Source organism: Terrapene carolina, unplaced genomic scaffold (assembly GCF_002925995.2).
Source record: "Terrapene carolina triunguis isolate 2854851 unplaced genomic scaffold, T_m_triunguis-2.0 Scaffold236, whole genome shotgun sequence".
NCBI lineage: Eukaryota > Metazoa > Chordata > Testudines > Emydidae > Terrapene > Terrapene triunguis.
The window spans coordinates 4,906,125-4,930,594 of NW_020664587.1; the positions used below are offsets into that span (position 1 = coordinate 4,906,125).

Below are 24,470 nucleotides of genomic sequence, written 5' to 3' on the forward strand. Positions count from 1 at the left end.
CAGGGCCCCACGCCACAGGGGCCCCCCGAAAGCTTAATTGCTCAGGCTTCGGCATCAGCCACGTGGCAGGGCTCGGGGTCCTGGCCTTCAGCCCCATAGGGCAGGGTGTCATCTTTCTGCCCTGGGCCCCAGCAAGTCTAATGCTGGCCCTGCTTGGCGGATTCCCCTGGGCCCCGGACCCCTGGTTGAGAACCACCGCCCTAAAGAGTTTGCAATCTAAACAGACTAGGCAGGCAAAGGCAAACTGATTTGCCCAAGGTCGCACAGTAGATCAGTGGCAGACCCAAGAGTAGACCCGAGGTCTCCTGAGACCTGATCAGCTGGAACAAGCAGCTTCTTAGGGCAGTTGGTTGAATGCAGACATTCTCTGGGTGCTAGCTGAAGCCCCGAGGAGCTGAATGAGTGAAATGAATTGGTTGCTCTGGCTAAAGGAATTCCTGGCACCGCTTAGATGAATAACTAAGAGCCTGTTCCTGGTCCCATTGAAGTCCACAGCAAACCCCCTACTGAGTGCGTGGCTGCGGGACCGAGCCCTGGCAGAACAATAGCATCAATTTGTGCAAGTGAGCACGTGTAACAAGCCTGCGCAGCGTTCTAGGGCACCCTGATCGGCTTGGCTCTTTCCCAGCTGGAGGGTGCAAAAAGGGAAAGGTCACGGTGGGGGTTAGTGTTTTCACAAGCATTTGCACCTAAGTTCAGGCAGATCTTGGCTGACACTAAGGAGGTTAAAAGGGACCTCACCCTGCTTCTAGAAATCCAGTCTCCCTAGTCATCCCCTGTGCAGCAACAATCACGGCTTGTTTATTATCATAACTAACGCAATTTGCTGTCAGTCTAGAGCAGGGAACAGTAAATCCCGACTCCCGGGTTCTAGTCCCGACCCTGCTACTAACCTGCTATGCAGCCTTGGGCAAGTTGCTTCATCTTTCCCTTTCTGTCCAATAGGGCTCATGAAACTCACCTGCCTTTTCGGAAGCTTTATGACTTGCGTTAAAGTGACCAGAAACCAAGTGTGAAAAATCGGGACGGGGGTGGGGGGTAATAGGAGCCCATATTAAAAAAAAAGCTCCAAATATCAGGATTGTCCCTGGTCACCTTACTTGCGCGATGAATGTGTAAAGTGCTTTGAGATCCTCTGGTAGAAACGGCCACTGAATATGAGAGGGTGCAATGCGATGGCTCCTAACTGAAGAGTTCCTCTGTGCTCCGCTTTGCCCCATCGGTCGCCTCATGCGCGGAGTGAGACCATGGCGTGTCGCGAAGTGCGGGCCCTCACGTGCCAGGAAGCGGGGAAGCTCAGAGCCACTCCCGGTGTCTGGTTTGCCGTGGCGCTGGTGCAGGACAGCCCGCTCTGTAACCAGGACCAGCGATCAGAGCAGGCAGCCCAGTACCGTGGGGGGTGGGCTTTCACAGCATGCTGGGCGGGAGATAATGAACCAGCGAGTCCGCCTGCTATGAATTTCACAGCTGCGTCCAGGAACAGAGCCAGGCTATGGATCTGTTTCCTAAATTGCCTTTCCAGTGTCCAGGCTGCCAGTCCAGATCTCTTCAGCCCTGGCTTTCCCCTGGAGCGGGCCTCTGCGGCCATGCCAGTGGCCTGCTCACGCTGGCGCCGGGGCGGGAAATGCCAGGGAGCCGATGCAGGCTGACACGCTTGGCTGTGGATCCTGGCTGGGTTAGCTAAGTGGTTTCGCTGGAAGGGCTGGTCATTCCGCCGCCCCTTGCAGATGGCTCTTGTGGGGTATCTCTTGTTAGCTACAGACACCGAGAGACCAAAGCGCCATCCCCAGGAGCTCAGTGCTGTCCCCTGGGACCCATGGGCTGGGGAATTGACTTTGGGGGGGATTTGTGTCTTGCCAAGTGGTCTGCACAATGAGCCACGGGGACTCCCTGCCTTCCCCCGGCACATGGGGGGCTGTCCCATACCACGCACACCAGTGCAGGTGCTCACAGGCTTCGTTATAGGGCCGGCCACATCTTAACACAGAGAGTGTCTCCTTGACGCCTCCCCACCTCTCGCCTGGCCCCCAGTTCCCTGATCCCCTCTCCACCCGGCCTCCTGCCCCCGCCTCCCCCGGCCTCCCACCTTCCCTCCTTTCCATAGTCACATACCTCTGGGGCAGCGACAGCAAGCGCTGACATGGCAAGTAACAGGCGGGACGTGCCTGACGTATTTTTAGCTTCCTTGACTGCGGCGTAGCAGCTGGAAAGAGGAAGGAACCCGCGCCGTGAGGTCAGCTGGCTCCGCGCCCCCCATTGTCCACTGCCCACAAGTGCAGAACATCTGCTCTCGAGCTTTGTCCAGGCTGGTTTCCAGGGTCTCCCCGCCGCCTGCCTGCTAGTCGCGGTCACTGCTCTAACGTGCGATGAAACAGCCTCCGAGGCAGTGTGGGTGAGAGCCACTGACTGGCCGGCTGGGATACTGATCCCCCGACATCTGACTCATGGGTGTTTGCCTGAAAGGGTTGGGAGAGCGGGGGGGTGTGTTTTGGCATCAAACCCTCCCCACTCCCTGGGCTCTTGGGGGATGTTTTATTCATGGTGAGTTGGCGCTTGCACCTGTTGGGAACTCCCATGGGAGAGGGGCTGGGGGGAGCTGCTGACTGTTTCTCGCTCCCTCTCCCAGGGAAGCCGGCAGCGTTTGCAGAATGCAGGCCGTGAGGATGCGAAGTGGAGAGAGGATTGAGAACAGAGCAGGGAATTTGGTTTCTTGAACGGATTCTTTTTGTGGCACAGAGATGCTGGGGGGGGTCTAGTTCCAGACAAGCACAGAGCAAGGGAGGGGGGCTCTTGCTCCATCCTTTGGTGTCATGCTGTGAGCACCTGGAGTGTGTCAGGATTCATGTGTGTGTGTGTGTGTGGGGGGGGGGTAATGAAAACGCTTTGTCCTTCCATCCAAAGATCTCAAAGCACCCTGTAAACATCAATGAACTGAGTCCTGCAACCAGCAAGCCCCCCCTCCCTGAGCTCCATCCCTATTATCCCGTCACAGCTGGGGAAACTGAGGCACTGATCATCAGAGGTGTTGAGCATCCACCGCCCATTGACTTTGGCTGAAGCGGAGGGTGCGTGTTTCTTCCGGAAATCAGGCCCTAAGGGATTTGCCCCAGCTCACGTAGCAAATCAGTGGGAGAGCCCAGGAGTCCTGACTCGTGTTTCCATGAGCAGCACTGCCTCCCTGGTAGGGACTGAGGCTTCAAATGTCGCTGGCCTGCCTTCCAACCGCTGTGCGTGGGCTGTCAATCTCTTTGGGACAGGCGAACAGGCTCCTCCCACACCGAGAACCCCTGTTCAGCTGCTGTCTAGCCCTATAGGCACCTAAATTCCTACTGTCCTCAGGAAACTACACTAGTTCTCTAGAATTGCAGAGAAGGTAAATGACTTGCTACTGCACCCAGTTGTGTCTGCTTTCCTTTAGTCCAAGGGGTAGATGTTCCATGGACCATGTGCTGGGTAATAACATGAGAGGAATCCACGCTTGGAAAACGAAATTGGCTATTTATTAGGAGAACTAATTACAGAGATATTGCAACTGCAGCCAGCATTCCAGCCATGTGCACACAGACTGGCTCCCTGGTGCGTCTTCCGTCTGGCAACCCATGCTCCTCCTTCATAAGACCCATACAGGTTGTGAGAGCAGAGACCTGAGTTGTTAGAGCTGCAGATCCCGGGTTCTAGTCCTGGCTCTGGTGTGATTCATCTAAGAATTGTGTCTGCATGCCTGGATTCATTATATGCCTGTTCACAGTGCAACCTTTTTGCCTTGTACAAAGTTGAGCATATACATAATAAAGAACAATAATTCAGAAACCAGAGCCTCCTGCTGCAAACAGTCTCCCAGTTGTTAAAATGTTGGTGTCCACCCTTCACAGCCAGTGTCTCAGCAGCCGTGCAGATTCCTAGACCAAGCAGTGCTGCTGTCAATCGCTGGGAAATAAGCTGCCGTTGGTAAAGCACCTGGGTGTGCATTGTTCTTAATTCTTCTTTCTTTCCGAGAGACTTTGGGCAGCTGAGAAGGGGTTGTCACTAGGGAAATACGGGCTGTTCTGGAGTCTGTCCAAGCCTGCCATTGATCCTAAAAGCAACACGCTGCGAGGTTTGAAAGCGGCCATTATCCTTGTCCGTAGTTTCCTTGCTTGTCACAGCCTCTGCACTTCCAAGTTCCTCTGCAGGCTGGAAGCGAGACAATCTCAAACAGGCTGTTTCTGTAGCATTTTCTGCCCTAGGCACAGGGGGCAGCTCTGGACATCTCACAAGAGAGGCTGTTTCAAACCCCGCGTTGCAGATTCCAGAGGAGAGTTTGGCTGTACGGCTGGGAGGAAGGCAGGTGTGATGGCTAACAGGCTGCGCAGAATGTGATTTTTATTTTGGTATACTTTTGATGGATAATGACAATGTTTATTTTTAAGCTTTTTTAAAATTACTTTTATTGATTTTAAATGTTCATGGTTGCAGAAAATTCTGCCGGAGTGGCCAGGCGATATTTAATGACAGACGAGATTCAAAGACTTTGAGCTTTATAACTGTTAAAACACAAATACGCAACATCGCCTGTCAAAATATACAATGTAAATATCCTTAAATCAAACCGACTGTGTTCTCAAGAAGTATTTGTCTTACGTTGCCTAGCTGGGCATTTTGAGAACGATGGATGGAAATATTTGTTCCTCACTTTGTGGCTGCACGGTGAAATTAACGTTTACTGACATTTACTGATAAAAGTCTCAACCTTCCAAACCACATTTGGGAGAGGGAGCCATGACCGTGCGATTCCCAGCCATGGGTTCGATTCCCAGCTCTGCCCCACGACACACACCTGTCAGGGATGGTCTAGGACAGGGGCTCTCAACCTTTCCAGATGACTGCACCCCTTTCAGGAGGCTGATTTGTCTGGCTTACCCCCAAGTTTCACCTCACTTAAAAACTGCTTGCTTACAAAAAACAGACATAAAAATACAAAAGTGTCACAGCACATCATTACTGAACAATTGCTGACTTTCTCTTTTTTTACCGTATGATTATAAAATAAATCAATTGGAATATAAATATTGTACTTACATTGCAGTGTATAGTATATGGAGCAGTATATACAAGTCACTGTCTGTATGAAATTTTAGTTTGTACTGACTTCGCTCGTGCTCTTTATGTAGCCTGCTGTAAAACTAGGCAAATCTCTAGATGAGTTGATGGACCCATGGAAGACCTCTGTGTATCCCCAGGGGTAGGTGTACCCCTGATTGAGAACCACTGGTCTAGGTTTACTTAATCCTGCCTCTGTGTGTGGGGGGGTTGAACTAGATGACCTCTTGAGGTCCCTTCCAGCCCTACATTTCTATGATTCTATGCAATCATGTCACTGCTCGGTGCCTCAGTTTCCCCAGCTGTGAATTGGGGATAATGCCTACTCACAAGGGTGCTATAAAGAACAGCTGTAAGCACACTGAGGTCCTCAGAGGAAGGGGACGAGGATGTTCTTTTGAAGGTAGTTTTTTGGCGGTTGGCAGTGATGTTTCTAGGTGCTGATGTCACTCAAGAGGCCCACGAGGCGCCCTTGCGTTGCAACGCTGCAGCAGAACGCGGCGATGTCTTGATTCTATGGCCAAGCCGCCTCGCATCCACTGCGTCGTTCTGCACCAGCGCAGGCCCAACAGGAGTTCATCCCCTTGGATGTTCCTAGTGAGGCGGTGACCTCATGTGCCCCTTAGGAAACCCTCCCTGAGAACAACAGCAACAAATCCCACCGGTTGCAGAGCCATCTTTCATTGACTATTCCTGGCTGGTCTTTTAGCCCACTGGTTTGCAATTGCAGTGCCTGGCCTCCCAAGGGGAGGGGGGCACCGTGGCGGCACCAGGTGGCTGGTGCTGGAGGGTTTCAATCTGTCAGGCCAGCGAAATGGATCCAGGGCACAAAGACTGGTTTGCACGCGCCTTTCCTTGGTGGGGGTGGGCGGGGAGCTGGCCACGCTATGCAACGGCTCAGGAATTCCCAGAATGAGCTCTCCTTGTTTTGCTTTCCCATTCCAAGCACAAGTAGCCAGTGAGTCAATGGCTGGAGTGGCCTGGTCTGGTTCCAGTGAGCAGGGAATGAGTTTGACAAAGGGCCTGCCCATCTGGCGCTCGTTACTGGGAGGTTGGAAGGTCAAATAGATGGAATGTGACCTTATATGGAACTCTGGAGTCTCTAATAACTAAACCGCCAGGATCTTCCGCTAACCGGCCACGCCTGGGGGACAGTCACCCCTGTGCAGAGGGCCTGCACAAAGCAACTCTCGTGATTTTTCTTGCGAGTCTCGCCATAGTTGGTGTAAAAAAAAGCTCCTGCTCCAGGAGGCACGTGATTAGGTGAGCATCTCAGTGTTCATTTTAAGAAAAAAAAGTAAGGGTCTGGCTGTCAGGCTTGCAGAGAGGTGCCCGAACATGTGACCTGAGTGCACCCTGGAGACTGAGTGCACCCAGAAGCATAAAAAGAACCCCAAAGGTATTATTTTAAAAACCCAACAAATCTCATGATCTTTAAGCCAAGCTCGTGAGTTTTTGGAGCCCGATTCATTTTCTGTCAATGCTTGTGGTGAATAGTGCTGGCTCCATTGAAAGATGCAAAGAGGGAACTGGTGTCTGGGCCTTGGTCTCGGCCTCTGTGTGGGGGTGAATCTCACCCATTGACTTTTGAAGTGACTACCAGGGAAGCCTGGGAAATCTGCCTTGTGAAACTAAAGGTACCGGGAGCCGCAGCTTGGCTTGGGGCTTTGCACCTCTCCAGGGCATTTCCAGAGCAGCTTCCATCCCATGATTGTAACGTGTTTCCCCAACATTAATGAAGACTTACAACACACCGCGAAACAGGTACTCTTGTAGCACCCGGCTAGTGAGTGTATGCGCCACTGTCCTCTACTGGGTGGAAGTAGAACTTTTCTGCTATGTGCCATAAGCCCTGTACTGCTACAAGCTGATGAGGATTCTTCTTTAGTCCAACCATCAGGGGCTTGGACTTACAGAGCAGGCGGACTGAATTTTATTCCTGCAATCCCTGTGGAGTTTTAAGTGGCTGTAGCATGCAGAGAAATTCCTTGAGAGCAATCAGTGTATTACAATATTATTATATGCACGATGCAAAGGGGGAAACTGAGGCATGGAGAAGCTAAGTGGCTTGCCCTAGTCCACACGGCATGTCAATGTGCGGTGAGGTACAGAACCCAGCAGTTCCGACACCCCACCCCCTGCTCTCAACACTAGCCAGACAATCCCAGGAGCCAGTCCCATTTCCCAGCCCTATCAATGGGAGCCATTCAGAGAGGCACTGCGGGAGCCAGAGTTTTAACAAGATTGACGTATTACGCAGGCGGTTATAATCAGCTTTAATGTACTGGAAGGTCAAGGTACAGGAGAGTTTCTAGCTCCCGTACAAAGACCCTTGACCCGGTTTGGGAGAAACTGGCATTGTAATTGGACAGCCCACTCCCTTGCAGAGATCATTAACAATCCCCCCCAGTAAAACGTTCCAGACAGAGACTTTTGATTACACCCCGCAGGCAGTTGACAGTGCTCTGCCCAACGGGATGGACCGCGAACCCTCTCGCCTGGAGCTAGACTTGGCACCGTGACGGACCCCCTTCCAGGTACAGCCAGCGCCAGGAAGGGAGACAGGAGCTTGTCAGTCAATGAGCCCATTGTGGGCAAACCCCGCGGGCTGGGTCTCTGCTATGGCTGTTGGAAACCCAAATAAACTTTCCGCGTATGATTCTCGTGCGTCAGGCTGTGAAATCCGAACAGCCCTGGCCCCCAAGTGCAGAGGGAGAGTCTTTGCGTGGGGGGGCCTGGGGCGTAGATCTTTACTCAGAGGCTTTGACTCCGAATGGCGCCCAATGAGAGAGAGAGAGAGGAGAGCCCATGGTAGGTGTGCAGGGGATGCATTTGTCTGCGGGAATCCCACGTGCTGGGACAGCTGTGCGCTAGGTTTCCGTCCATCTGGAAGTTTTCTTGATGTGCTGGATGCGATTGCAGAGCCCGATCCTGCTTTCAGCTCCCCTGGTCTCCGGTAGGCGGGGAGGGTACTCGGCATCCAGAGGGATCGAGCCCTTCTTTTGGACAGGGGCTTCCAGAGTCAGGGAATTAAATAATGCAAGTTATGGCCAAAATGTCACAAATGCGGGAGAGAGCAAGGGCAGGCCGACACTCCAAACGCTGCATGGGCGCAGCGGCACGGCTGTAGCGCTTAGGTGGGAGGGAAAAGCTCGTGGTGTATTTAATCCACCTCCAGGAGAGGCAGTAGCTCTGTTGATGGGGGAAGCTCTCCCACCAACATTGCGCTGTCTACCCCGGGGGGGTTAAGGTCAGTTGCTCTACGTTGCTCAGGAGGGTGGGTTTTTTTACACCCGAGCGACAGTTTTACTGACCTAGGTCTGTAGTGTAGACCTGGCCAGAGAGAGAAACTAACAGCTGCAGGCAAGGGAGAAAGAAGGAGTTTTAGCTGAGCTGGGACAGGGAAAAAGATCCAAGGAGGCTGTGCCAAGGCGCAGGTTTGCGGAGGAGAAGGCTGTTGCACCAGCCATGGTGAGATTGCAGGGAGACGCACAGGGGAGGCTGGGGCCAGACAAGCAGATGCAGTGAGAGGAGCAGAGGGAGATTCGGTGAGAGACAGAGACCAGGTAAAAATGTACCGGCAATTGCTGACCTGGTTGCTAAGACTGCATGTGGAAATGGGGCATTTCCCTGGGCAAGTAGCTATGTAGCTGTCTGACTGCAGGGGGCGATGCCTGGTGTGCTCATGCGCTTACTGCAGTCGTGGCAGCTAGGCGTGCAGTTGCACAAACGCTTTTGCACAAGGCCCTGCGCTCTGAAAATCCAGCTCTATAAGACAATAACATGGACCCTCCCATAAGCTGTACGGCACTTTTCTGATCCTAGATGCCCTTTAAGGGTATTTTTTTTGTGGCAGACCCTTATTCTAAGCCCTACCTGTGATTGCGTCATTACCAATAAATCTGTGGCCGAGCCTGTTGGCTGATGGCAAGCGGAGACTCAAAGCATAAAACTTAGAGACGGGGAAGACCGATTAGGACATCGTCTTACCTACCTTGTCAACTGCACCCAGCACGGCTCTCCATCAAAGCGATGGATTCCTCCTCTGATCGAGTCAGTCCGAGGGAAGAGGCTCCCTCCACTTGAAGGGGATGGATCGAAAGGCCTAGGAGCGCTACTGGGACCCTTCAATAGATGGAAGAAAAGAAAAGCCTGTAATATACATCTGCGGGGTCTAGGATTCCCTAACACGTGCTGCACTCTGACCGCTGACATTGAGCTCTCCCGGCCACCTCGGAAGAGGCATTATTTTATGGACTAGCCAGGCTCTCTATCTGAGATCCCTAGGTGCTATAAACCTCCCACCAAGCCCTCCCTTCTTTCCCACCTGCGCCTGCTCCCCTGCTATCGCCTCTCCCACTCTACATCCTGTCACTTCCTTGTCCCAAGGAGCTCCCGCGGCACTGTGCCTGCTGCCCTGGAGCAGCCTTCACAGGGAAATTGACCAGCTTTGGTGAGTTTCACTTAGCACCTTCGGTTCGCCTACGCTAGCAGCAAAGAGAGAGGTGTCTGGGCTGGCCAGCTTCACTGGGCGTTTGTACAGCACCGGGGGACCTTGATCTTGGTTGGCGCCTCTGCTGTGATGTTCGTAATAATCACTGAGTTTCCCTTTGTAAGTTAATACATTGCAAAGCACATCTGCCTCCCCCCCTCAAAACTTCACATTCATTTTGCCTGTCCGGTTCTAGAGGGAGCTGTACTATTCAATCTTCTCTGCAGAGTGAAGTTCATTGGATAATACTGAGTTCCTCTTTGAAAACAGCGCAGCAGGAGGAATTTCAAAACTCCGGGACTGTGGATTATTTGTGGAGCAAGGACTGTGTCTTCCTCTGCGTTTGGAACGTGCCTGGCACATTTTAGACACTACTGAGATAAATAATGGATGATTAATAGCTTAATAACATTAATAGCGCCAGAGACAGAGGCCCAAACAGAGACCTTGGGTCACATTTTCAAAAGCGCTCAAGTGACTTAGGAGCCCAAGCCCCATTTTCAGAAGTGACTTAGGCACTTAAGAGCTTAAATCCCATTGACTTTCAAGAAGAGTTAGGATCCTAAGGGTCAATTTTGAAGATGGGGCTTATGATCCTAAATCACATAGGTACTTTGGGAAATTTTACCCCTTGTTACAAGCCCTCCCAGTGACATATGGGCACCAGCCTGCAGCTCCTAACAGTCTCCGAGGGGGTTGCGTGCATCCAGAACATGGGCTGTAGGTGAGCGGCAGTGTGGTCCAATGGGTAGGGCACTGGACATGGTCCCACGGGTCCTGGGCTTAGGGTGACCAGACGTCCCGATAAAATCGGGAGTGTCCTGATTTTGAGGAGTTTGTCCCACGTCCCGACCAGAGTACGGTCAGGACGCCATTTGTCCCGATGTTTTGTTTCCTGGTCTTTGGCGGCAATTCAGCGGAGAGCCCTTCAGTCGCGGACGGTCTTCGGCGGTATTTCGGCGGCGGGTGCTTCTGTCTTTGGCGGTAAGGTTTATTTACCCGCCGCCGAAATACCGCCAAAGACCGTCCGTGACTGAAGGGCTCTCCGCCGAATTGCCGCCGAACTCCCGGACGGGTGAGTGTGTGTTTAAAAAAAAAAAAAAAAAAAATGCCTCCCCCTGCGGCGGTCCCGATATTTTCCCCTTAACATCTGGTCACCCTACCTGGGCTCTATTTCCAGCTCATTCTGCTCCTCCTCCCACCCTTTGTCTATTGCAGTGTATTGCTCTTCAGCGTGGGGACTGTTTCTAACTCTGTGTACGTGCAGCGCCTGACACAACGGGGCGCTGATCTGAGGCGGGGCCGTTGTGTGACAATATAATGCTGCTCCTAGTAAGTTCCCTACATGACTCTCTCTCCTCTGCTTGATTCCAGGCACAGCGCTGGCGTAACGAAAACTACGAGAGGCCCGTGGACCTGGAAGGGTCAGGGGATGACGACCCCTTTGCGGATGATGAAAGTGACGACCTCTACTCGGGATCTGGCTCGGGATGTAAGTATAGAGTAAAGGCCCCTAGGGGAGGGGATCAGATAAGAGCTCCCTGGCTGAATCCTGGGAGCTCTGCCGTTGCCTTCAGTGCTCGGCCTATGAGGTGACTAGAGCATCAAGAGTGTCCTTCGTTCGGCTCCAGAGAAGAGAGTAAATTACAGCTCACCCATCCCCATGGGCACGTGCCCTCTCCCAGCCCCCAGGGCGAGGTTCCCCTGCTGACCACAGCTCTTGGGAGTTCTGTGCCTGGCCTTTGCAAACAGGCCCTGCGGCATTTGCAGGGTGCTGGCACGTGTCAGTGTTACATGGGGCTCATTGCCTTTGTGAGGCGTCAGGGTGTCTGGAGTGGCTCACGGCCGTGGGTACCAGCCGCAGGGCCGGCTGTTAGAAACCACGGCACAAACCCCAGACTGGCTGTGAGCTCCCAAGTGTCAAGTGTGAACTCCTCATGCTCTATAACAGCCTGACCCTGGAGTCACAGACAGTCCCCTTGGGCACTCTGATCTATCTTGCCACGCAGGCAAGCCTGCCTTTGTGATAGATGGTCCCTTACCCCCAAAATCACAATATTCAGCTTACTCCCAGTCCCAAAGGGCCAGGCACTTACCACAGGTCAATTGCACCTCAGATCTCAAACCAAAGACAACGTTTGTAGCCAATCCTATGAGAAACTAGCGAAAGGTTTATTGACTAACAGAAAGAAATGAGAGTTATTTACAAGGTTAAAACAGGGAAACATTCACACACAAATGAGGTTCTAAAAGCTCATCAAAGCTTGTCTAATAAGCAAGCTCTGTTTGTCCCTTAGGGCTAACCCAGTCCCTTAGGGCTAACCCAAGGATCTTTTGCTTATGCTTAGACATTCTTGCCCCTCAGAGTCCAAGCAGCGTAAGATGCAGTTCCTTCCCATCAGGGATTTTTATTCCCTTCCCCCAGAGTCCACGCTGATGGGACGAGCCCACTCCCACGCCTCATCTCCATGGGATGGGGTGAGCCATCAACCAAGTCTTTTCTCCTCTGACTCATTTGGTTCCCATGGGCCTTCTTGTGGGCAAGACCTGACACCTTCTCTGTAAACTAGTATTTCACACTCGGTAACGCTTCTCTCCTGGCTGAGGGGTTTCTGGTTTCAGGGCAAACATTTTTATAGTTCTAAAGCAAACACTTAAATATTACCTTAGAGCCTGGGATACCGATCTGATCAGTGAGATTAATGCAGGTAGCAACTTCTAAGCATTTCTTAAAGTCCAAACACTAGGCACATCTCTAAAAGCTAATCCCTGTTTTAGCAATAGTAACACACAGGTGGGCCGAACTGGTGGCCCGCTCTGCATTTGGCAGTGTTCAGCGAGGCCTACGGGCCTTGGCACAAGCTGGCACCTGGTCTGCCAGTGTCACAGTGTGCACCCTTCTCCTCTCTATAGCTGGCACACAGATCCCCTTAACTACTGCTGTAGGGCAGTCAGCCCCAAGCCCTGGGCATGCTGGACACCCCGATCCCAGTTCTGGGGCTCGTGACTTCTCGGGGAAATCCCTGGTTGCTTCTCACAGGGCCGTGACTCTGCCCAGGCAGCAGCATGTTCACAGCCTCGCTTTTGCCTCCGTTGTAGATTTTGAGCAGGAGTCTGGGATCGAGACGGCGGTGAGGCTCCGCACGGACACGCTCCCCACCACCCCGGCCGTGCTGCCCGTCACATCCGTGCAGCCCGTGGCAACTCCCTTTGAAATGCTGCCTGCAGAGGAAACCACCCCTGAGCAGGCGACCAGCGTCCTGTACATCCCCAGGGTGACAGAGGCACCGGCGATTCCCAGCTGGAAAGCAACTACCACCAGTGCCACGGCCAGTGACACCCCGCCACCCGCAACAGCAGCTGCTGCCGCCAGCCCCACCGCTCCCACTGCCAAGCCAACAACCGTCCGGAGGATCCTGCCTCCCTTCGTCACGACGACGGCCACAACGCGGGCCACCACCCTGGAAATGCCGACCGCAGCTGTGACGGAAGCCAGCACGGTCACGGAGGCTGCCACGTCCCGGCTCGTCACCCCCAGCACTGCCAGGCCCAGAGCCGGCCCGAAGTCGAGCACCTCCAGGACCGTGGTCGTCACAGAGAAAAGCACTGTCTTGCTGCCGCCGGCTGCTACCTTGGCCCCCACGGACGCACCCCAGGTATGGGACAAGGGCATATCTACCCCGGGTCACTGAAGGGGTGAAACCCTCTGCCCCGCCTCCAGGCTTGAGAGCCCAGGCTCTGGCCTGAGCTGCAGCGTCACAGCAATGTCCACACAGCTCTGAGCACTGCGCAAGCGAGAGGGTGGGGGGGGGGGGGGAAAGCCCGGGTCTACATAGGAATGGAGGAACGGCCAGACTGGGTCAGAGCAAAGGTTCATCTAGCCCAGTATCCTGTCTTCTGACAGTGGCCAATGCCAGGTGTCCCAGAGGGAATGAACAGAACAGGGAATCAAGTCATCCATCCCCTGTCGCCCATTCCCAGCTTCTGGCAAACAGAGGCTAGGGACACCATCCCTGCCCATCCTGGCTAACAGCCATTGATAGACCTACCCTCCATGAATTCTTTTTTTTGGAGTCATTTCCTGCCAGACAGAGGAGGGCACATCAGAGGGAGCTCCAAGAAGAGCAACAAAAACAACCGGGGAGGTGTAAGGATCAGAACGTAGGACGCGAAAGACCCCTGAGTGGAGATAGGCTAAGCAACGGCCTCGGAGGGGATGGGGGGGCGTAGCGCTCTGTGGGTATCTGGTTGTGCAGGAAATGAGGAGGGGGAGAACGGGTTAGGACAGCACAGGAGGGTACAGCTGGCCAATGGGGTGGGACCGTGCAGCACAGATCGGTAAGCGGGTGACTTCCTGAGACAGATCCGCTGCATAGTGTCCTCACTGCTCGAGTCCTTTGAATCACACCCCTAGTTAGACTGGTCCAATTTTCAAGTGTAGACTCCGTCCGTGCTCCGTGCTAGTGACATGCTGGGAGGCGGCACGTGGCCCTTTGCCGGACATAATGCCCGAAGCCATGTCACTCGCAGTCAGCAGGGTGGTCAGGACAAGGGGTTCCAGCCCAGAGCTCTGATCACAAATCCAAGGGGACCTTGTGGGAAAATGGGGGGGTGGGGGCCTGGTCTACACACACTGTTTGCACTGGTATAACTCTGTTGGGTAGGGGATGATTACTGACATAGCTACATTGGTACAACCCAAGTATGGCCACAGGTGTGTTAGTATAGTGGTGCCTTATGGAGGTATAGCCTCTGGCTGTCAGAGGTTTAGGGACACCCAGAGGTGTGGTGACCATCTTGGCTATTGATGGACCTGTCCTCCAGGAACTTATCTAATTCTTTTTCATATCCAGTTCTACTTTTGGCCTTCACAACATCCCCTGGCAATGAGTTCCACAGGCTGATTGTGCGTTGTGTGAGGAAGTACTTCCTTATGTTTGTTTTAATCCTGCTGCCTATTAACTTCTTTGGGTCATTGTGTTATGTGAAGGGGTAAATTAACACTTCCTTATTCACTTTCTCCACACCAGTCAGGATTTTATAGACCTCGATCATATCCCCCCACCCCATAGCTGTCTCCTTCGGAACCTGAACAGTCCTTTTAACCTCTCCTCCTATGGAAGCTGTTCCGTACTCCAAAATCAGCTTTGTTGTCCTTCTCTGTACTTTTTCCAATTCTAATTAGGGCTGTCAAGCGATGAAAAAAATTAATCATGTGATTAAAAAAGTTAAACAATAATAGAATACCATTTATTTAAATATTTTTGGATGTTCCCCACATTTTCAAATACACTGATTTCAATTACAACTCTGAATACAAAGTGTAGAGTGCTCCTTTTATATTTATTTTTTATTACAAATATTTGCACCGTAAAAAACCAAAGAAACAGTATTTTTCAATTCACCTAATACAAGTACTGTAGTGCAATCTCTTTATCATGAAAGTTGAACTTACAAATGTAGAATTATGTACAAAAAAACCTGCATTAAAAAATAAAACAATGTAAAACTTAAGCGTCTATAAGTCCACTCAGTCCTACTTCAGCCAATCGTTCAGACAAGCAAGTTTGGTTACAATTTGCAGGAGATAATGCTGCCTGCTTCTTGTATACGTAACCTGAAAGTGAGACCAGACGATCGCATTCACTGTTGTAGCTGGCGTCACAAGTTATTTACGTGCCAGATGCGCTAAAGATTCATATGTCCCTTCATGCTTCAAGCACCATTCCAGAGGACATGCGTCCATGCTGATGACGGGTTTGCTCGATAACAGTCCAAAGCAGAGCAAACCAACACATGTTCATTTTCATCCTCTGAGTCAGATGCCACCAGCAGAAGAGGTTGATTTTCTTTTTTGGTGGTTCGGGTTCTGTAGTTTCTGCATCTGAGAATTGCTCTTTTAAGACTTCTGAAAGCATGCTCCACACCTCGTCCCTCTCAGATTTTGGACAGCCTTCACATTCTTAAATCTTGGGTCAAGTGCTGTAGCTATCTTTAGAAATCTCACATTGGTACCTTCTTTGCGTTTTGTCAAATCTGCTGTGAAAGTGTTCTTAAAATGAACAAGTACATAAAAGGTTGTTACAAGGAGGAGGGAGAAATTTTTTTCTTCTTAACCACTGAGGATAGGACAAGAAGCAATGGACTTAAATTGCAGCAAGGGAGGTTTAGGTTGCACGCCAGGAAAAGCTTCCTAACTGTCAGAGTGGTTAAGCAGTGGAATAAATTGTCTAGGGAGGTTGTGGAATCTCCATCTTTGGAGATTTTTAAGAGCAGGTTAGACAAATACCTGTCAAGGATGATCTAGATAATTCTTAGTCCTGCCATGAGTGCAGGGGACTGGACTGGATGACCTCTAGAAGTCCCTTCCAGTCCTATGATTGTATGATTCTATGTACTGGGTCATCATCTGACACTGCTAGAACATGAAGCATATGGCAGAATGCAGGTAAAACAGAGCAGGGGACATACAATTCTCCCCCAAGGAGTTCAGACACAAATTTAATTAACGCATTATTTTTTTAACGAGCATCATCAGCATGGAAGCATGTCCTCTGGAACGGTGGCCGAAGCATGAAAGGGCATATGAATGTTTAGCATATCTGGCATGTAAATACCTTGCAATGCCAGCTACAAAAGTGCCATGAGAACACCTGTTCTCATTTTCAGGTGATATTGTAAATAAGAAACAGGCAGGATTATCTCCCGTAAATGTAAACAAACTTGTTTGTCTGAGTGATTGGCTCAACAAGAAGTAGGACTGAGTGGACTTGTAGGCGCTAAAGTTTTACGTTGTTTTGTTTTTGAGTGCAGATATGTAACAAAAAAAAAATCTACATTTGTAAGTGACACTTTCACAATAAAGAGATTGCACTACAGTACTTGTATGAGGTGAATTGAAAAATACTATTTTTTTTCTTTCTTTTTATAGTGCAAATATTTGTAATAAAAAATAATAAAATCAAGTGAACACTGTATACTTTGTATTCTGTGTTGTAATTGAAATCAATATATTTGAAAATGTAGAAAAACATCCAAAAATATTTAATAAATTTCAATTGGTATTCTATTATTTAACAGTGCAATTAATTGCGATTAATTTTTTTAATTGCTTTAATTTTTTTGAGTTAATTGCGTGAGTTAACTGTGATTAATCAACGGCCTTAATTCTAATATATCTTTTTTGAGATGAGGCGACCAGAACTGCATGCAGTGTTCAAGATGTGGGCGTACCATGCATTTGTATAGAGGCATTATGATTTTTACTGTCTTATTATCTATCTCTTTCCTAATGGTTCCTAACCTTCTGTTCGCTTTTTTGACCGCCGCTGCACATTGAGTGGATGTTTTCAGGGAACTATCCACAATGACTCCAAGATCTCTTTCTTGAGTGGTCACAGCTAATTTAGACCCCATCATTTTGTATGTATAGTTGGGATTATGTTTTCCAATGTGCATTACTTTGCATTTATTAACATTGAATTTCATCTGCTATTTTGTTGCCCAGTCACCCAGTTTTGGGAGATCCTTTTGTAGCTCTTCGCAGTCTGCTTTGGACTTAACTATCTTGAGTAACTGGACAAAACACAGTGCTATTTCCTGATGTATCAGTGTCCATTGGACAAACTCTCCAGAGTGGCAGCCTTATATTATTACTTATGTTCTGGTAGCTCCTAAAGGCCCCAGCTGAGATCAGGGCCCCATCCCGCTAGGCACTGTCCAGACACACTGAGGGATATCTACACTGCAGCCGGGAGCTAGCCGTAAACTGCCCATGAACTTCGTCAGAGAGGGACCTCCCCAGATGCTCAGACGTGTGATATACGGGAAATACAGCCGCAAACGAGCTCTGTACTTGAGCTCAGGTTTTACAGCAGCCCATAAACAGCCGAGGGAAACCACGCCAGTGCTGCAGCAAGTGTGAATGGGGGCCCCCAATAAATGGCTCCACACCTCGATGCGGCGCGTATGGAGCGCGACCTGCGGAGCTCACAGCCCCAGCAGGACGCTGAGGCGTGACTGCGGCCCCTGGCTCAAAGCTAGCCCTAGCAGCGATAGCAGTGAAGAGGCAGCTATGTACCCGAGACCCTGGGCAGGAGGGGCTAGCCCAGGTAGCCAGCCGTGCTGCGGTGGCTTCGCAGCTGTTGTTACTTGAGCTAGCTGGATCAAACCTAGCTCAGGTATGTCTACACCTAGTGCAGTCGCACTCCCCATGGCAGTGTAGACACACCTCTTAGTGAGGGCTGCTCTCTGCCCCAAAGAGCTTACAATCTAACAAGACAAAGAGTGGGAGGGTGACCAGAGGCATCAAGAAATGATGTGACTTGCCCCCAGGTCTCCTGGGCTCCTAGCCACATGCCCTGTCTGCTAGACGATGCTGCTCCCCATGCAAAGGGATGGAAAAATCCATGTCCCTGCACAGCTCCAGCATGGGTCTCGTGTGGTTTGCAGGTGGCGATGGATGCATTTCCCTGCGACTTTTACAAGTTCCTCATGCCGTCTCCTGCTCCCTCCCTGGCCAGTCAGAGCCCCACTGCTCTACAGTTATGCATTTGTGTAGCATTTCCTGCCCCTTGGGTCGCGCGGGCAGTGGGTTTAATCCGCTGATCTCTCGGATCCAAAGGCCTGAAGCGTCTGCTTCAAAGAAGCAGTGACTGAGACGCGGAGTTACTTGTCTAAATGAGTTCCCCTTTCTCTGTGTCGCTCCGGGCTCCCTCCGGCCGTCAGTTAATCTGTCACAAAAGGAGGCAGACTCACTCCCCGGGAGCCAGCGAGCCCAGGGGCTTGTTTTAAAGGCAGTGGTGCAAAGGAGAGGACTCACTGCTCCTGCCAGCCTCATCTAGCCGGAGAAGCAGCTGCGCTGCTCGGCAGGCCTGGAGACTGACTGTGGCGTGGCAGGTCCTGATAGTGAACACAGGGATCGCGGTGACTGGGGAGCCAGGCATCGCTCCTGAGGGGCTGGGGAGGGGAGGGGGACTGGCTCTGTAACAGCTCAGTTAATGGAACTTCAGCAGGATCGGGCCCGTGGGGGGCCAGCGGGTAGGTTGGCCCGTGGGGATCGGGCCCGCGGGGGGCTGGCGGGTAGGTTGGCCTGCGGGGATCGGGCCCGCAGGGGGCCAGCGGGTAGGTTGGCCTGCAGATGGAAAGCAAAACCGGCCCAGATGCAGAGTCTGGCTCCAGCTGGGAGCTGCCCTGTAGCTGAGGGATGTTGGGGTCAGGTGTGCGACAGGGTGTTGGGGCCACAACGCCATCCCCAGCAAAGTCGAGCTTGTGACTCCAGCTCAGCTGTCAGTAGCTCCGGGGCCAGGCTCTAAGAGTGGCTGAAGGGAGACAGGGAAGAGGCCCCTTGGCTCCCCTCGGGGCAGAGCACAGGATTGGACCCAGGCTGGGGAGCTCTCTGGTGCCCTCAAACTCTTGAATTTTGTTGTGACAGACGCTAGCCCGTGAGGACAGACCCTCCTGACGATGACTGTTCGTTGGGCTCACTCAGCCCCGCAGTTCTCAGGACCCTGCCCCCAGCACCAGGGCAGAATCAGGGGCACTTACTGACCCCACCAGGGAAAACCACCAGGAGTGGATCCAAAACCACACCTGCCTCTCTGCCTTTGGAGTCTATCTCGGCAGGCTCTGGAGCGTGTGAAGTCCAAGGGCCAAACCCACTGCTGGAGCTGAGCAAATCATGGACTTCTCAGTTCAATGGCCTAAACCAAAAAATCATTTTGAGTAGAACGAAACATTTTGTTCCATTTCATTCGATTTGAAATTTAGGTTTATTTTATTTTTTGTTTTTTCCATTTCCTCTGTGGGTGTCCCCCCTTCCCCTTTTGTTGTTGTTGGTTTGTTTTTAAATAGAACTAGCTCAATTTTGAAACAAACCGTTTTCTCATGCACCAGCTGTGGCAGGCAGCAGAGAAGACGCAGTTTGCCCCAGGCCCTGCGCCATGCACGCAGCGGGGAGGAGGTGACCCGAGTAATAAATAGAGCCAGTCTGAATTATTAAACTGCAACATTTTCCCACTAGAAAATGCAGTTTTATCAAAAATGGGGGGGAAAAAAGCAAAATGGCATTTTCAACAACATTTTTGGATGGGAAATTCCAGACAGAAACAAAACTTTTTGTTACATTTGGTCGCAAATTGAAAATTTTGCTTTGGTGTTTGAGAAATGTTCAAAATGTTGAAATTTCGATTTTGGGATTTTCCCCGACACATGGCTAGAGGTATTCCTCACCCCTCCCCTTTTTAGACACTGCAGCTTTTCAAACGTCTCCATTTTTGAATGAGTTTCAGCGCAGGAACGTTTCAGCATTTTTTCCCCTTTTGCCACTCAGTTGCTCTTGCAAGTTGGAGAGGTTGTGAAAAATTACAGGGGGCAACAAGAATTAAAATAAGAAACCCAAGACCTAAATCATTGCGTTGTACTCAATGGCAACAAGGAAAAAATTGGAGTGTTTCAGAAAAATATTTTGTGAAAAATGGCTGATTTCAAACCCCATGAAATGGAAACACTTTTGGATCTTTTTGCACCAAATTGTCTTTCCGTTTTTCGATCAGCTCTTGGCCAGAAAGTCAAGCGATGATAAATGCTAGTGCTCCGGAGAAGCTGGGATCCAAGATTTCAGTTTGGTCCATTATGAAGACGAGCTGTTTGCAAGGTTCAGGTCCAGATCGAGGCTGGGATTCTGAGCAGCTCTAAACCGCTTGGGGGTATGGAGGAGGGGAGGAGGCGAGGTTTGGGTCAGGCTAATCTGGTTTTAAAGGCTGGGTGCTTATTGGTGTAAGCCAAGATAGAATCCTAGAACTGGAGGGACCTCAAGTCCAGTCCTCTGCACTCAAGACAGGACTAAGTATTATCTAGACCATCCCTGACAAATGTTAGAATCATAAAATATCAGGGTTGGAAGGGACCTCAGGAGGTCATCTAGTCCAACCCCCTGCTCAAAGCAGGACCAATCCCCAGGCAGATTTTTGCCCCAGATCCCTAAGTGGCCCCCTCAAGGATTGAATTCACAACCCTGGGTTTCAGCAGGCCAATACTCAAACCACTGAGCTATCCCTCCCCCAACCTGTTCTTAAAAATCCCCAAAGACGGGGATGTCTAATGCTCCTTGTGACCTGGCGGGACATTTCAAGGAAGCTGTAAGATGGGCTGGACTGACCCCAGCCCGCCCGACTCACCTGCCCCCAGGTGGTGCCACACTGCAATAGTTGCCTCAGGTCCCAAAGTCTCTCTCGCTGCATCGGACGGGGGCAGGAATGGAGCTGGGGAGATCTGGCAGGGGAAAGGCAGAGTGAAGCTCAAAGCCGTTCCTCCTCACGGTTTGTCCTCCAAGCCTTTGGATGACTGACTCTCTCTCCTCCTCCGTCTCGTTCCCTTCCTCAGACTGAGCCGCTGGACGTGACCGTGTCCACGGCCCTCGACAACGAGCTGGAGGTTCCTGTCAGCGGAGGGCCCAGCGGGGACTTCGAAATCCGTGAGGAGGAAGACACGACTCAGCCGGAGCTCAATAACGAAGTGATCGCCGCGGTTACCCCGGCAGCAGGGCCGGGGCTGGGGAAGAATGCAGAGCCCGGCCTCATAGACAATACGATAGACTCTGGGAACTCGGCTGCCCAGCTCCCCCAGAAAAACATCCTGGAGAGGAAAGAAGTGCTAATAGGTGAGGCCTGACGCTCTGGTGCTGACGGGGAGTTCGAAACCTCTGCAAAAGGCCCTAGTGACCCCTCACCACCCTGAACTCGACGCAGTTGACTGGGAGGCGGGTAGGGGCAGAAAGGGAGGTAGGCAAATAAAAAGGCCCCCAATTTATTATTGTTAAATCTCTCGGGGGGGGGTTCATTGGTGATTTTTGGATGCCTGCGGTCAGCAGTGCTGGTGGTGGCCAGGAGACCCCGTTGTCCTGCTCACTGACCGGCTCTTTCCTTTGCTCTCCGTTGCAGCTGTCATCGTGGGCGGCGTGGTCGGGGCGCTCTTTGCTGCTTTTCTGGTCATGCTGCTCATCTACCGGATGAAGAAGAAGGACGAAGGGAGCTACACACTGGAGGAGCCAAAGCAGGCGAACGTCACATACCAAAAGCCCGACAAGCAGGAGGAGTTCTATGCATAAAAAGAGCCCAGAGTGCCTCTCTCTGTTTCACTCGATTTCTGGTTCAACTTCCCTCTGCCCCCACCCTCCCCCATCCAATCTCTCTCGCGCGCTCTCTTTCTGATGGGACTGTGAGTTGAACAAACAAACAAACACTATAATAAAAAGGAAAAAAAACGTCTTCAGTTAAAAAAATATACAAATAAAGTGTCACCGATTTAACACGAATACCGTAACCTTTCTCCAGCGGACGCAGCGTTTGCAGGGGACAGCAAGTGTGAGGAGCGAACGGGCAGCCAACTTTCAGTGCCTATGCGAACACTCCTCAGCCGAGAGCATGCTTGGGTGGTCATTTTCCTGATGATGGCTGGAGTTTCCTGGGTTTATCAAACAACACGACTGACTCTGAGATCTGAACACCTGTTACCAGAATTGGGGTAGGGGTGGGAGTTTGGGGAGAGGGAGGGGTTTCTTTCTTTTTGTGGGGTTGGGGGTTTGGTTTCTTACTGGGAATCGCTGCTCCATGGCTCTATTCGGAAAGAGGATGCGACTGTCAGATACAATGTCAAGCCTTGAAAAAGCACAATGAGATGAAACAGCGAATGCTGCGGTTTGCTCTCGGAATGAAAAATGGCCAGTGGGCTGGAGTGGAGCTTTTAGATCACCTCCTCAGAGAGTTCACATAGCTGCAGGGAGCCCCATTTTGCAGTTGTGTGGGGCTCCCTTCCTCACACCGCTTCACTTCATTGCATTGCTGTGCACAGCCAGAGACCTTAAGTGTACAGAAACCATGTTTTGTGGGCTAGCAAGGGGCTTGGTTGAAAGGGACCTTGCTTTTGCTGGGTTTTCACTGTGACGAATAAAACTCAGCTAGCGCAGTATTCCCGCTCTTTGCAAACAACCAGCGCTGATGGTTTTAAGGGAAACAGGATAATGGGGGCAGGGGCAATTGACAAGAACAACAACAAAAGGCTATAAGAGGTCTTCTGTGTTCCTTTGAATATGATAATATTTCACAGACCTCATCAAGCCGCGCTTTGCAGCCGTTCTCCTCAGATGTTGTTTGGTGATAGCTCATGTCAAATTGCAGATACCCCAGGAAATTAAGAAAATAAAGGAGACAACGGTAGGTATTCAAGGGTCACTGTCAGGTCAGCTTAGCTCCATGATGTATCATTTATTAAATCCAAGATTGATATGTTTCCATTATTTCTTCTAGTTTTTATTTTTAAAACTCCGGTCTAAACTTTACAGCTAGGACCCGATTGACTTCCAATGCATGGGAGCACAAAAGGGAAACCAACTAGAAGCAACCGTCAAACTGACTAATGTGTTTTGAATCATCTGAGGTGCGTTTAAGATGGAAAGGCCATAAGTGGCATGAGGGACTGGGCCCTTAGGGTGGAACATTCAGTGAGAAATTTGAATTGGCCGGCTTTAATCATCAAAAGGGCTGTTCATGATACAGTTCAGGAAACTGGGTTTTTAAAAAGATGATTTGGATCTGGACCATGTTCCTTTGAGGCCCTGACTTTGCTATTGTATTTAATTAAAAATAATAATAATAAAAAAGCAGTCAACATCCTTATGTCACCTATAGTCACCTTCTAGTCTGACTCTTTGAACCCTTCCAGTGGCTGACTCGTGAGTGGAGGTTTATCAGTATACTAGTGGTTATGGGCTAATGTGAGCATTTGGCTCAGGCAGTATAGAGACAGGCATTTACATGCTGATGTGCTTGGGTCAATCCCCACAGATAACCAACCCGAAGCTGTTGTGACCCATGGAACTCTCTCGTGGATCCGTGCGGGCACACGTAATTGGGAACAGGATATGCCCTGCGAGGGACCTTGGGGACTTGTCTTAGTGGGTCGCGCCGGGGACAATCTGCTCATGGAGCCAGAAAAAGTTTCAGCATATCCCAGAGAACAAAGCGACTCTGGCATGTGGATGGGAGAGAAGAATTGTGGCCAAAGCAAACATCCGGTGATACTAGCTGGTATCTGGTGAAAGGCACAAGAATGACACCCTGGGCTTGGTTCTGATGTCACACCAGTGTAACTCCACTGATGTCAGCAGAGTTATTCCTGATTGATCCCGGTGTAACTGACAGCAGAATGAGGCTGCCAGTCATATGAAAAGGCCCCTCCAGGGCTGCCAGGAGGTGAGAGCCAAATGTTTCAAGGTTGGGTGCAAATCTGGATGGAGGTTTTTTCCCCCCACCAGCTTTAGGCTGAGATTTTTCAAAAGGGACTTTGATTTTGAGTGTCTTTATTTCTAGGTACTGTATTGAGACCTTAAAGGGGGCTAATTCTCCGAGGTGGATTCTGAAAATCAAGCCCCTTAAAGGTGTCTCAATTTGGGCACCCCAAAGACTGAGGCAACCAAAAATCATTAGTCCCCTTTGAAAGAGAAGGTCCTAAGCTTTTGAAAATATATTAAAACCTCCAAGCTTTATCTTTTAAATTTTGCTTTTCTCAGCTTCCTCATTAATCTGCTCCATTCTATTTTTTCCCTTAATAGGCTGAAGTACTGTAATACAACTTTTTTTTTTTAATCCACGTTAGACCCCTCAGCTGGTATTAAGTTGTAATCCCGATACTTAAATCTTTTACAGGTTCGGAAGGGAGTACCGATCTCAAAATGGGAGTGTTAGAGCAGGCTGAAAAATCCTTCTTTGCTTTCTCTTAAAAGAATTTAAAGTACAAAAAGACAAAAATATTGTTAATTAAAACACTGATCAGAGTTGACCAATGTCTTAATTTATTGTCCAGCTACCACTCGCTTTCTGTGTCTCTCTTGGACTGGAAAGTA

General features: G+C 50.6%; 1 protein-coding gene across 1 annotated transcript; it reads left to right on the top strand.

The window, feature by feature from the left end:
• Positions 1 to 1,247: 1,247 nt before the first annotated feature.
• On the top strand, positions 1,248 to 22,113 carry SDC3 (syndecan 3). Its single transcript, XM_024209071.2, has 6 exons — positions 1,248 to 1,387; positions 2,627 to 2,657; positions 10,946 to 11,063; positions 12,671 to 13,227; positions 20,954 to 21,230; positions 21,511 to 22,113. Exons 1-6 carry the CDS (start codon positions 1,248 to 1,250, stop codon positions 21,675 to 21,677), a joined length of 1,290 nt encoding a protein of 429 aa, XP_024064839.1. The 3' UTR covers positions 21,678 to 22,113.
• Positions 22,114 to 24,470: the final 2,357 nt, after the last annotated feature.